Source organism: Lactuca virosa, chromosome 4 (assembly GCF_052849685.1).
Source record: "Lactuca virosa cultivar CGN04683 chromosome 4, Lactuca_virosa_CGN04683_v6, whole genome shotgun sequence".
NCBI classification, from domain to species: Eukaryota; Viridiplantae; Streptophyta; class Magnoliopsida; order Asterales; family Asteraceae; genus Lactuca; species Lactuca virosa.
In genome coordinates, this window is record NC_136429.1 from 355,333,107 (window position 1) to 355,345,060 (window position 11,954).

An 11,954-nucleotide genomic window follows, 5' to 3' on the forward strand; every position below is an offset into this window, starting at 1 on the left:
AATTATGGGCTTCCTTTAAAATTACCTTACGTAATTCGTCGATCTTTGGTACCCATACCCTATTTTTGAAGTACTTCACTCCATCTGAACGTGTTTCAAATTGTTATTCCAGGCCGTGCAATGTTTCACGTTTCAAGTTCTCAGTTTTTAACGCTTCGCCTTGAGCAGCAAAGATTTCGCTCTTCAAACTGGTTTGAACAAGGGCTCCGAAGGCATGTGCTCGTGAGGGTTTCACCCTTTCCTTCCTACTTAACGCATCGGCTACAACGTAGGCCTTTCCTGGATGGTATTTAATTTTGTAATCGTAGTCGTTGAGTAATTCTACCCACCGCCTCTGTCTCATGTTAAGCATCTTTTGATCTAAGATGTGTTGTAGGCTTTTGTGATCAGTATAAATAGTGCAGTTAGTTCCGTACAAGTAATGTCTCTAGATCTTAAGGGCGAATACCACCGCTCCTAATTCTAGGTCGTGGGTTGTGTAGTTTTTCTCATGAACCTTCAACTGCCTTGACGCATATGCAATAACCTTGCCTTTCTGCATCAGTACGCAACCCAGACCTTGGTGTGACGCATCACAATACACTGTGAAGTTCTCCACACCATCTGGCAATGCCAAGACTGGCGCATTACACAACTTATGTTTCAGCAATTGGAAGGCATCTTCTTGTGGTTCTCCCCATTCAAATTTCCTATCCTTTTGGGTCAAAATAGTCAGTGGTTGGGCAATTTTGGAGAAGTTCTCAATAAAGCGCCTATAATAGCCCGCCAATCCCAGAAATTGCCGAATTTCCGTCGGGGATCTTGGGGTTTCCCATTTCTTAATTGCTTCAACTTTGGTGGGATCCACGTGTACTCCTTTTTCTACAACCACATGACCAAGGAATCGTACTTCCCTAATCCAAAATTCACACTTAGAGAACTTTGCAAATAATTTTTGGTCTTTCAACAGTTCCAAAACTAACCTAAGATGTCGTTCATGCTCTTCTTTGTTTGGGGAAAAGACTAGTATGTCGTCACTGAACACGATCACAAACTTGTCAAGGTACGGCCTACAAATCCTATTCATAAGATCCATGAAGGCAGCTGGCGCGTTAGTTAGCCCAAAAGGCATAACTAGGAATTCATAGTGTCCGTAACGAGTCCTGAAGGCGGTTTTAGGAACATCTTCATCGCGTACCCTTAATTGGTGGTATCCCGGTCGTAGATTAATCTTTGAAAAGTATGTGGCACCCTGGAGTTGATCGAACAAATCGTCTATTCGAGGAAGGGGGTATCTATTTTTGATAGTCAATTTATTTAGTTCTATATAATCGATGCACATTCGCATCGATCCATCCTTCTTTTTCACAAATAAGACTGGTGCACCCCATGGTGAGGAACTTGGACGAATGAATCCTTTTTCCAAAAGTTCCTGAAGTTGGCCCGAAAGTTCTTGCATTTCAAAAGGTGCCAAGCGGTAAGGTGCTTTAGCTACAGGTGCCGATCCAGGAATTAGATCAATTCTGAATTCGACTTGTCTTGCTGGGGGGAGTCCAGGCAACTCTTCTGGGAATACTTCGGGGTATTCTCGCACTACTGGAATATCCTGAATATGTTTTTCTTCTGATTTCTTTTCCACTACATGAGCCAAGAACGCAAGGTATTTCTTCCTCAGATATTTGTGAATTTTCATGCATGAGACTATCTTCAAGTTCTTTCCTGGTTTCTCTCTATACACTATAAGGGTTTCGTTGTTTTGGAGGGGTATTTTGACAACTTTCTCAAAGCATCCTATGTCTGCTCGATTCTTGGACAACCAGTCCATTCCAATCACTACGTCAAAGCTTCCAAGTTCAATGGGTATAAGGTCAATACTAAAAATTTTATCAGCTAAGTTCAAGGTACAATTAGGAACTATCTCCCTAGCCTTAATTTCATGACCATTAGCAACTTCAACTACGTAGGCATGTTCCAATATTTTTGATTTCAAGTCGATTAGGGGTCTAAATTCATGTGACACAAAACTTCTATCTGCCCCCGAGTCAAATAATACTAAAGCATAGTGGTTGTTTAGGAGGAATGTACCTGTTACCACCTTCGGGTTCTGGCGAGCCTCTTCCGCCTTAATCACAAATGCTCGCCCACGAGCCTGGCCTCCTGGATTTCCACGGTTTATATGTCCCGCCTGGTTCCTGGTATTGTTGTTATTGGGGCCCTTATTCAGATTCGGGCAGGCATTCCTAAAGTGGTCCACACTTCCACACTCATAGCATGCCCGTTTACCATCCTTGCGATCTTTATCTATCCTGCAATACTTTGTGAAATGTCCAGTTCGATTGCACTTGTAGCAGATAGGGCAGGCACCCTCATGATGATAGCTGCATTTCTCACACTTAGGTTTAGGCCCTCGGTATTGCACAGGTTCCTCTGTTTTAACCGCAAAGTTTGTTGCCCTTTTCTTGTTCTTTTCTGAGTTGTCATTCTTCTTCCTTCCCAGCTGGTTCTCCGATTTTCTTTTGTTACTTGCGTTGCTTATGGTCAATATCTCGGCCCTCACTTTATCATTCGTAAGGTGGTGCGCCAGGTCTATAGCGCTATGGATTGAGGTAGGATTTGCTGAAGTAACCATGCCTCGGATTTCTGGTGCTAAACCCCATATGTATCGGTCAATCCTCTTGCTCTCAGGGGTGACCATGTGCGGCACTAGTTCAGCGAGTTCATGGAAACACACAGTGTAGCCTTCCACATCGGCTCCTACCATGGCATGGTTCCAGAAGTCAGATTCCATTTTCTGGATCTCATCCTTACGACAATATTCCTTCTTGATTAACTCTTTGAATTCCTCCCAAGCTAATTGGTTCACTGCCTCCCTTCCACGATTCCGGACTTGCGCATTCCACCACGTTAAGGCTCTGTCTTGGAGAAGGCATGCAACATAGGGAACCTTGCAGTCATTTGAGCACTTGCTGATGTGGAGTACAGCCTCAATTCCTTCTATCCATTTCAACAATCCCACTGCACCCTCTGTTCCATGAAACTCCTTGGGTTTGCAAGACATGAAGTACTTATAGGCACATCCCCTTGTTTCCTCATTACGAACTCTGCTTCCTTCGGTGTTCTCAGTAGGTGTAGGGCCTCCATGGTTTGTCTGACTAGCATTGATTCCCGCAGTGACTTGAGCCACAATGTTAGGGATAGCAGCCATTAGTTGTTGTGAGACCAGTTGAGCAATATCGGGAGTGGCATTCTCAGGCTGTGTTGGGCGTGAGCGGGTGTTTCATCTTTGGGGCATGGTTCTATAACACACAAACAAAATTAAGGACGTTATTATCATTATTAATTAGTTTTTTTTTCAAAGAAATAATAATATTAATAATAATAAAATATATTTTCAAGAACGATTTCAAATCATCAAAACAATTTACAGTTCATGAAAAATATAAGTGTGAAATAACATGGTGATTGAAAATCATTAAAATAGATTTCATTCGTAGTTCGTACATAAAAGGTTTAACAAAGCATATTGCTTGATACTGCAAGCTACAAAAGACACTTCAACCATAGTTCTCAAAAGCCATAAACCAAAGGCATTACATCAAAATACATAGACCAAAAACGACAAAACATAAACCATGACGTTTAGATTCAACCCCAAAACACAATCACCCAGACAAGTGCCACTGCCAGAATCAATGCTAGCCCTCCAGCGATACCGCTAGTGATCATAGCTCTGATTGTTGTCCTCTGGGCGGAGTATGCATAACCACACATCGCATCCACCACGTCTGACATGTCGGCTATGCTGTGATGATGATAAGCAATCCTACTACGGGCATCATGCAGGTCTCGGGCCATGGCCTCCATGCTGCGTCGCTCCTGACATGTCATCTCGGGTGCTCGCATATAAGGCGTCCCTATGACTGGGGGTCGAGGCTGACTAGGCTCGAGACGCTCACTCCTTGGTGCGGGAGGTGTTGGCACGGGTTCTGGACGCTCGAACCTCAACACTTCTCTCGTCATTGGTGCGCTCTTTCTCGTTGTCCTCCTCTGGTATAGTCCATAAAGGGGTGGCTGAGGCGTCAGCTGTCGCGAAGGCTCGGGTATCGGCCGGCTGAAGTTTCCTCAGTCGGTGCCTGGCTGCTCACTTCCTCTCCAGTCTCTGATCCTGTAGACGGATCTTCAGTCGGTTCGGTGCTCGATTCGCGGTTGACTTTCGGGTGCGCAGTGACGTAACCAGACTCATCTGTCGATCCAAGTGTTTGAGAGCTAGTGTTTGACATGGCTACGCTGTACACGAGAAACTCTAATGTTTAGATGAATTTTTAGCCTTCTAGAAAATTTCTATTATGTTTGATGTTTATGTTTATCCTAGGGTGTTGATACCATTCACTATAATCAATTCCGGTCTTGCACAAACTCTTCCTTAATTATACATAGGTGATCAGGCTATGTATAATTAAGGTCCAGTAGCGCATTACCGGAATTACTTATACTAAATGGCATGTTTTATTAACTCAATGGTTATAGTTTAGGCGTTCCTAAGGGAAAGGGGAAGCCGGTATTCTCTATAACCTTAGGCTCTGATACCAAATCTGTCACACCCCGTTAAAGCGGAAACACGAAGAGTGACAGGCTAAGGTCTCATCACAAAGGTAAATAGAAGTACCAACCATAAACATTAAGCGTTTTAAGTTTACATCGCGTACAAAACAAATACATTCAGTTTTCACAATACATAATTTAATACATAGCAAACGTAACAACTTAAATCATGCTAACGTCTTGTTGATTCACTGACCGTTCCCTGAAAAGCATGCAAAAACGAGGGTCAACTATAAAATAGTTGGTGAGCTCACAGGTTTATAATAATACACTATTTCAAAAATGTAGTTTATTCTATAAATGTTCCAATTTAGAAAACGATGAATGGCATTGCATTCCGTTCACAACCAAGCCTAACGACCGTTCCTGCCCCATTCCATCATGTCCATGGTTCCCATGATGTCAGTTCATGGAAATATGCACTCGCGGTTCCGGGCGAGTGGGTGCTGTCGACCCCAAATAGCGCTATCCATAAGACCATCGGCTCAAATATGAGTTAATAGGTTGTATCGGTTCTCCGGGGACTTAACATACAATTTCATAACACCATATTCATAGTACAAGTTCATAATAAAAGGTTCATACAACAAAGTTCACATCACTAAGTTCATAACACAAGCTCGTAAAATAATGTTCATAGAAATTGTAGCATGCTTTTCACCCCAAAACATTAAAACGTAAAATAGGGGCTGTGAAAACTCACAATGGAAAGTTTGTGGCTCGGGCTTCGCGGGTTGATGTTGGTGAGTGCGAATCCTAATAGCGTCCTACGGAACAAATAGTTTCTAGTGAGATATAATTTACTAAGCTATTTTCTAGGAACTACCTATCCAACTAGTGGTGTCGTAAAAGCGCCCAAAGTGTGTACGATTCATTATCGGTAACATTAATTCATAATGCATTGTGCTCAAAATTTCACAAAGGCATGGAAATAATTTCCAAAAATTCAAAAAAAAAATGGTTTTCTGGTTTTAACAAAGGACATTGGTGTCCAGAAATTTTGTAGACATTTTTGAAGGTCATTTGATATTTATTTGTAAATTAAAACCCAATTAATAGAGAAAATTCAAAATAAATGGTAAACAGTTTCTAAAATTCTCAATTTAATTTTTACAGGTTCCCAAAATGTTCCCAAGGTTGAGAAAAATATTGGTTAGGGTTTTTGAGTCCAATAACCTGAATTTATAAATTCATGCTCCAATTTAATGAAAAATATGGATAAAATACCAAACAATATCCAAATTGTCTGAAAATTAACATGGCTTTATTAATCTGTCATTATATTAATAATAAAAATTTTCAGAATTTTATCCCTTCTGAAAACGTTTATTTTGAATTTATAGCCATTAAATAACTATTTTTATAGAAAAATAAGGAATTGGTTCTAGCCCATGGGGTTTTACAGATCATCACTTGCATATATGAACTTTCATAAGACAATATGTTAAAAATATATTTAGAAGCAAAATAGGGGTATTGAACCCCAACAAGTTAAGAAATCTTGCACATTATAGTGCATGAGATGTAGATGTAGCTGAAAGTTCATGAATTTGTGTAGAACATTCTGTGGGGTTTTAATCCATGAAATTTTCGCCAATATTTTTTGGATATGTTAAGTTTCTAAACTATTTTTCCCCAGATTTAAGGTTTGGTTTAAGACCATTGATCATGTAAAGCAAAACTAATGATCACAGAAAAAGAGCTGTTTGCGCAATTATTTTGTAAAAATTGTCAAAAATCCGATTTTTAATATTTTACAGTAATACCAATTGGGTTTGAAAGCTACTCATATAACTATCTCTTAAAAAAATAATATCGTGATTTGGTTTAGTAATGACTGAGTTGTGTCCGTTCAAAGCTGAACAAAATATTCTGACAGAATGCATATCATCCTTGGTTGCTTTGAGTGCCTTCTTAGGGGCACTTTGAGAAAGACAACATGCATATTTCAGTTATGGTCAAAGATAAATAACAATAAACTAGAGTTTACAGAAGAAAAAGAAACTTTTAGGTTCATGCATCCAAGTCATAGATTTAGGGTTATTCCAAGGCCCCAAAGTGTGTGTTTCATTCATGTGATAGAGAGCTCCTTGAAACCACCGAATCTTACACTAGGACTGCACCACAAATCCGATTTCTAGCACATGCATGGAGTGAATGAGTATCCAAGATGTACTAGAAATGGTTTAAATGCTTTTTGTCATGTAAGAACACAAAAGAAATGAAGAAGAAGATGAAACACTCGATTTTTGAAATCATATGAACATATGTGCATCTTTTCACTCCTTGCATGGGTTTGATCCCGGATTTTCACCTTCTCAAACACATATATTATGTTATGGTGAGAATCTACAAACAACAAGGTGAAAAATAAGGATTTCTAGCCATAGGAGGGCATAGAATCCGAAAAGTAAAGAAGAACTATGAAGAAGAGGGAGTAAAATCGTAAAACTATGAGAAAGGATTGTGTTGTTCACCTTGATTTTGATCTTGAGAGAAGCAAGAACACTTCAAGACCTTCAAAATTCCGAAATTAGGGCAGATAATGGAGGATATTCTGAGGTGTAGGAGAGGTTTTGGAAGTGGAAGATTTTTCTTGGAGAAGGAGTGTGAGATGGAGTGTGTGGGTGGTTCAAATGAGGAGTAATGATAGGTTTTAAGGCATAGGGGAGGGGGAAAGACCTAATAGCCGAAATTTTAAGAGAGAGATGGTATTTTTGTTGATATTTGATCAAATAACAAAAGCCTCCTTTGAATTTTTATAAATCTAGATTTTAAATTTTATAAAACTCAAACATTATCATAATCTCCTAAGGTTTTAATTATTGGGTTTTGTTGAAATATTTACACTTGGTAATAACTTCCAAACTTTTATTTGTTGAATTAATTTAGAAAATGATAACCTATTATTTAATTTTTATAAAAATCAATTTATCATATTTCAACAATTGTAACAAGGATTCATAATATGTGGTTGTAAGATTTTGATATCCTTGGATTTTACTTTTGGTTCACATTTCGAATCATGAATTATATGAATTTGTCATCAACTTTATAGTTGGTTCATATTATGATTTAATTTTGTTCATATTAGCTTAGAATACTTAACCTTGTTAAGCATTAGATTTTTTTTTTCCAATATGGAAATTTTAGGGTTGCTAACTTACCTTGGGTTATGGTCTACCGAACATAGTTTTGTGTTTAGACTTAAGGTTAAAATTTGGCACTTTACCACTCATTTGGTTCTTAAAAATATCAATGTGATTGTTCAATACAAGCTAAGATGCACTAATTGTTCCGAGGGATCTATTAAGTCGTGAACCTAGTTCAACTTGTAACTCTAGAGCCAAGTTAAGTGCACACAAGAAAATGACGAAGTTCTAGATGAGTACTGACCCGAGTTTTGGTGGATGTCACAATATCCGTTTTAAAAATGCCGATTTTAATTTCAAGAAATTCGATGTGTCAAGTGAAAGAGTTGCAACAATAATTGAAAAACAAATGAAGTGGAAGGATAAAAAACAATTAGGTATAGGGTATGAGTGTGTCCCTCCTCCATTTAATCATACTTACATTGTTGTCCCTTTCACCCAAGAGGAGATAGACCGAGAACCATTTCTGGTGTATGGTAAATCAGCTGCACAGATCATAGAAAGTAGTGATAGGGAAAAGATACTAACATTTCTACTTCCCATGCAGATTCATTTCTAAGTATAGGAAAGCAGGCGTCTAGAGAGAATAGTGCTAATAATAATTTTGTTTTGAAAAATGATGTTTCTGTTTCAGATAATATTGTTTCTGTTTCTAAAACTGATGATTTGATTGGTGATGATTCTGTGTCTAATTTTGATGCTTCAGATGTTGCTTGTGGTGATGTGTCTAATAATTCTGATGTTTCTGTTACTAGCACACACACTACACCTACACCTGTCACACAACCTGAATCATGCACTTGTACATGTGAAAAGAGTAAAGGAGTTGATAAGAAAAATAAACCAGAAAAGAGCGGTACCAATTTTTGTGACAAAAAGCAAACATATTTTAACTGTGGAACCGCTGGTCATATAGCTCACAATTGTCCTAATCGGGCATTAGTTCATTTTTCTGCACCAAGAAGAGAAAATGAGTCACGAGGAAGTTCTCTCACGAGAAAGTCGTCGAGATCTCGTCTTCGTGATGATGATTGAAATGTTCATAAGGACAGAAAAAGGGTTCAACTTAAAACGAACAAATAGGTTTTCAATCAAACAGCCACAGGTGCTTTGACGAAATCGAATGCGGCTAAGCCAAGATCGATATCGTCAAAGACAGCGTCTGGATCCTCGACTAATCCTAGCCGGAAATCCAAACGCTCAAAACAAAAGAAAAATATTTCAAAGTCACCAGTGAATATTTCAAAACCTAAATACCAATGGGTGCCCAAAAATCAAAATATCCAATCATCTCAATCTTCAAATGGTGCTTATGGTAGTGAATTAAAATCAAAAATTGAAAAAGAAAAATCTGTTGTTAATGACAAGGGAAAACCCAGTGTTGTTACGACCTGGGTTCCTAAATCTCATTAATCTCGCGCATTGTGCAGGAACAGCTGCGGGGGAATGTCGTCAGTCCTTGGTACGTCGACAGCGGTTGTTCTAGGTACATGACCGGAGACATTTCCCAATTGCACGACATTTAGACATTTAATGGGGGGTATGTTTCCTTCGTGGGAGGTGAAGGCAGGAAGATCACACAAAGAGGAACTGTCACCAATGGAATGCTAAGCTTTGAGAACGTCAACTTTTCTCCCGAGTTGAAGCATAGTTTATTGAGTGTCTCTCAAATCTGTGACAAAGGCTACTCTACCTACTTCACTGACAAAGAATGCATTATCTTGAAACCTGGTATTAGCATCCCTGAAGACTGGATATTGGTGAAATCAAAAAGAGACGGGCCTCTTCTCTAAAGTCTCAGAACATGATGCGATGCTTTGGCATCGTTGCCTCAGGCATGCAAACGCCAAGAACCTCAATCGTCTTGCAAAGAACGAGATCGTGCCTGGTCTTCCAGTTAAAGACTTCATAACTCTTGAAAAATGTGTGGCTTGTGCTCAGGGTAAACATCATAAAAAGCCCCATTTGCCAAAGGCGATTAATTCAATCAGCAAGGTTCTCCAATTATTGCACATGGATTTGTTTGGTCCTGTCAATGTCCTCAGCATCAACAAAAACTCCTACTAGTTGGTTGTAATAGATGACTACTCACGTTTCACATAGGTCTTCTTCTTATCCAACAAGAGTGGGATCTCAAACTTGATCAAGAAGTTCGTGATAATGATTGAGAATCAGACTAATGAGAAGGTGAAAGCGCTCAGAACGGATACTGGTACAGAATTCAAGAACGCTGTTCTAAATCACTTTTGCACAGAAAAAATGGATAGTGCGTCAGTATAGTGTCGTTCGGACACCTCAACAAAATGGTGTTGTAGAACGGTGAAACCGAACACTAATGGATGCCGCAAGGACGATGCTGTGTGATTCTAAACTACCGGTCTTCTTTTGGGCAGAGGCGATCAACACTGCCTGCTATGTTCCGAATCGTGTGCTGATCAACAAAGCTCAGACGAAGACTCCATATGAAATTCTCTACAATCACAAGCCATCAGTTGCTTATTTTGTATCTTTGGATGTCCTTGCACCCTTCTTCACCTTGAATCCAGCCCCAAATTCAACTCTAAAGCCGATGAATGTTACTTTGTGGAATATGCAGCACGTACAGCTTACCGTGTTTACAACAAGAAGACAAAGCAGATCATGGAATCTTTTGATGTTCGCTGGTTGGAGGAGAATGAGACAGACGCCAGAGGCGGTCCTGACTGGTTGTTTGATTACGCTTATTTATTCAAATCGTTCAGAGTGTTTTCAGATGATGTGTCAGGTTCCTGCTCCGGTTCGAAGGTTGTTATTGAGGATGAAGAGGAAGAGGTTTTTTATAGTCCACCATTAGTGTCTTCTACGTCTCCTTCGGTGAATCAAGATGTTCCAAGTTCTCCTTCCGATTCCCCAACTCATAGAATCAATCCTGATGATGAAGCCACTCCACTCACTCCAGCTGAAAGAGACTTCATGACCAAAGACACTTCCGCTGCCACTCAAACTTTCATGGAGCTTCTCTTTACCGAGCCAATGGCCAATGAGTGTGTGGCTAGCTCCTCTCACAATTCCACATCCTCTGAGGAGAATAATTCACCAAATTATGGATTCATTAATATCAACAATCTTCCTATCATGCTTAATGATATCATCCACGAAATTCCTTCTAGACTGGAACGTGATCATCCTATAGAGAACGTTATTGGTGAACTAGGAGATGGTGTTTGAACGATAAGTCAGAGTGGTGACGTAAACACATGTCTCTAACCTTGCTTTATCTCTCAGATAGAGCCAAAGAATGTCAAAATGGCGCTGAATGAGCCTAGTTGGGTTGATGCAATGCATGAAGAGCTGAATCAATTCAAGAAATTAGGGGTTTGGAAGCTGCTTGAACTGCCCAAAGGAAAGAAGTCACTGGATACCCGCTGGGTGTTTTTCAATAAACAGGATGCTTGTGGGGTGATTGTGCGAAATAAAGCGCGGTCGGTCGTTCGTGGGTTTCGAAAAATTGAAGGACTTGACTACACTGAGGTGTATACTCATGTAGTGCGTCTTGAAGCTATCCGTATCTTCCTGGCGTTTGCGTCCTACATGGGATTCACTGTATATCAGATGGATGTTAAGACTACCTTTCTATTATGGAGCTGTGAAAGAGGAGACTTACGTTGATCAGCCTCCCGGTTTCGTCAACTCAAAGTTTCCGAATCATGTCTACAAATTGGATAAGGCTCTGTATGGGTTACATCAGGCTCCTCGGGCCTGGTATGCAACCCTCACATATCATTTTCTCGAACATGGTTACACCAGAGGCAGATTGATCAGACGCTCTTTATAAAGCATGTTGATGGAGACATAATCCTTGTTCAGATCTATGTCGATGAAATCATCTTCGGTTCAATGAGCTAGAAACTATGCAATGAGTTCGAGACAATTATGAAGAAGTGGTTCGAGATGAGTTCCTTGGGGGATATGACGATGTTTTTGGGTTTGCAAGTATGTCAAAGTTCAACCAGAGTTCTGCTGCACCAAGGAAAATACGTTGAAGACATGCTTGAGAGGTTCGGGTTTAAAGACGCAAAAGCTGCCTTGACACCGATCGCTGAACGACCCCTATTGTCTCTATATCCTGAAGGCGAATCTGTAGATCAGACTGAGTACGGATCGATGATCGGATCCCTGATGTATCTAACTGCGAGCAGGCCGGACATCATGTTCGCAGTTTGTCAATGTATACGATACCAG

The 11,954-nt window shown here is 39.9% G+C and overlaps 1 protein-coding gene across 1 annotated transcript; it reads right to left on the minus strand.

The window, feature by feature from the left end:
• Positions 1–427: 427 nt before the first annotated feature.
• Positions 428–3,184, minus strand: LOC145106252 (uncharacterized). The gene is made up of 2 exons (XM_079043264.1): positions 1,437–3,184; positions 428–893 (listed from the first exon to the last, which is right to left on the minus strand). Exons 1-2 carry the CDS (start codon positions 3,182–3,184, stop codon positions 428–430), a joined length of 2,214 nt encoding a protein of 737 aa, XP_078899390.1.
• Between the last annotated feature and the right edge of the window lie 8,770 nt (positions 3,185–11,954).

Bases quoted from the DNA above. Each gene is read 5' to 3' on its own strand.
- LOC145106252 (XM_079043264.1), bottom strand. From the start codon at position 3,184: ATGGCTGCTATCCCTAACATTGTGGCTCAAGTCACTGCGGGAATCAAT. The intron at 894-1,436 runs GCAAGAACTTTC...ATTTTGGATTAG, and splicing joins CGCTTGGCACCTTTTGAAAT to GGAAGTACGATTCCTTGGTC.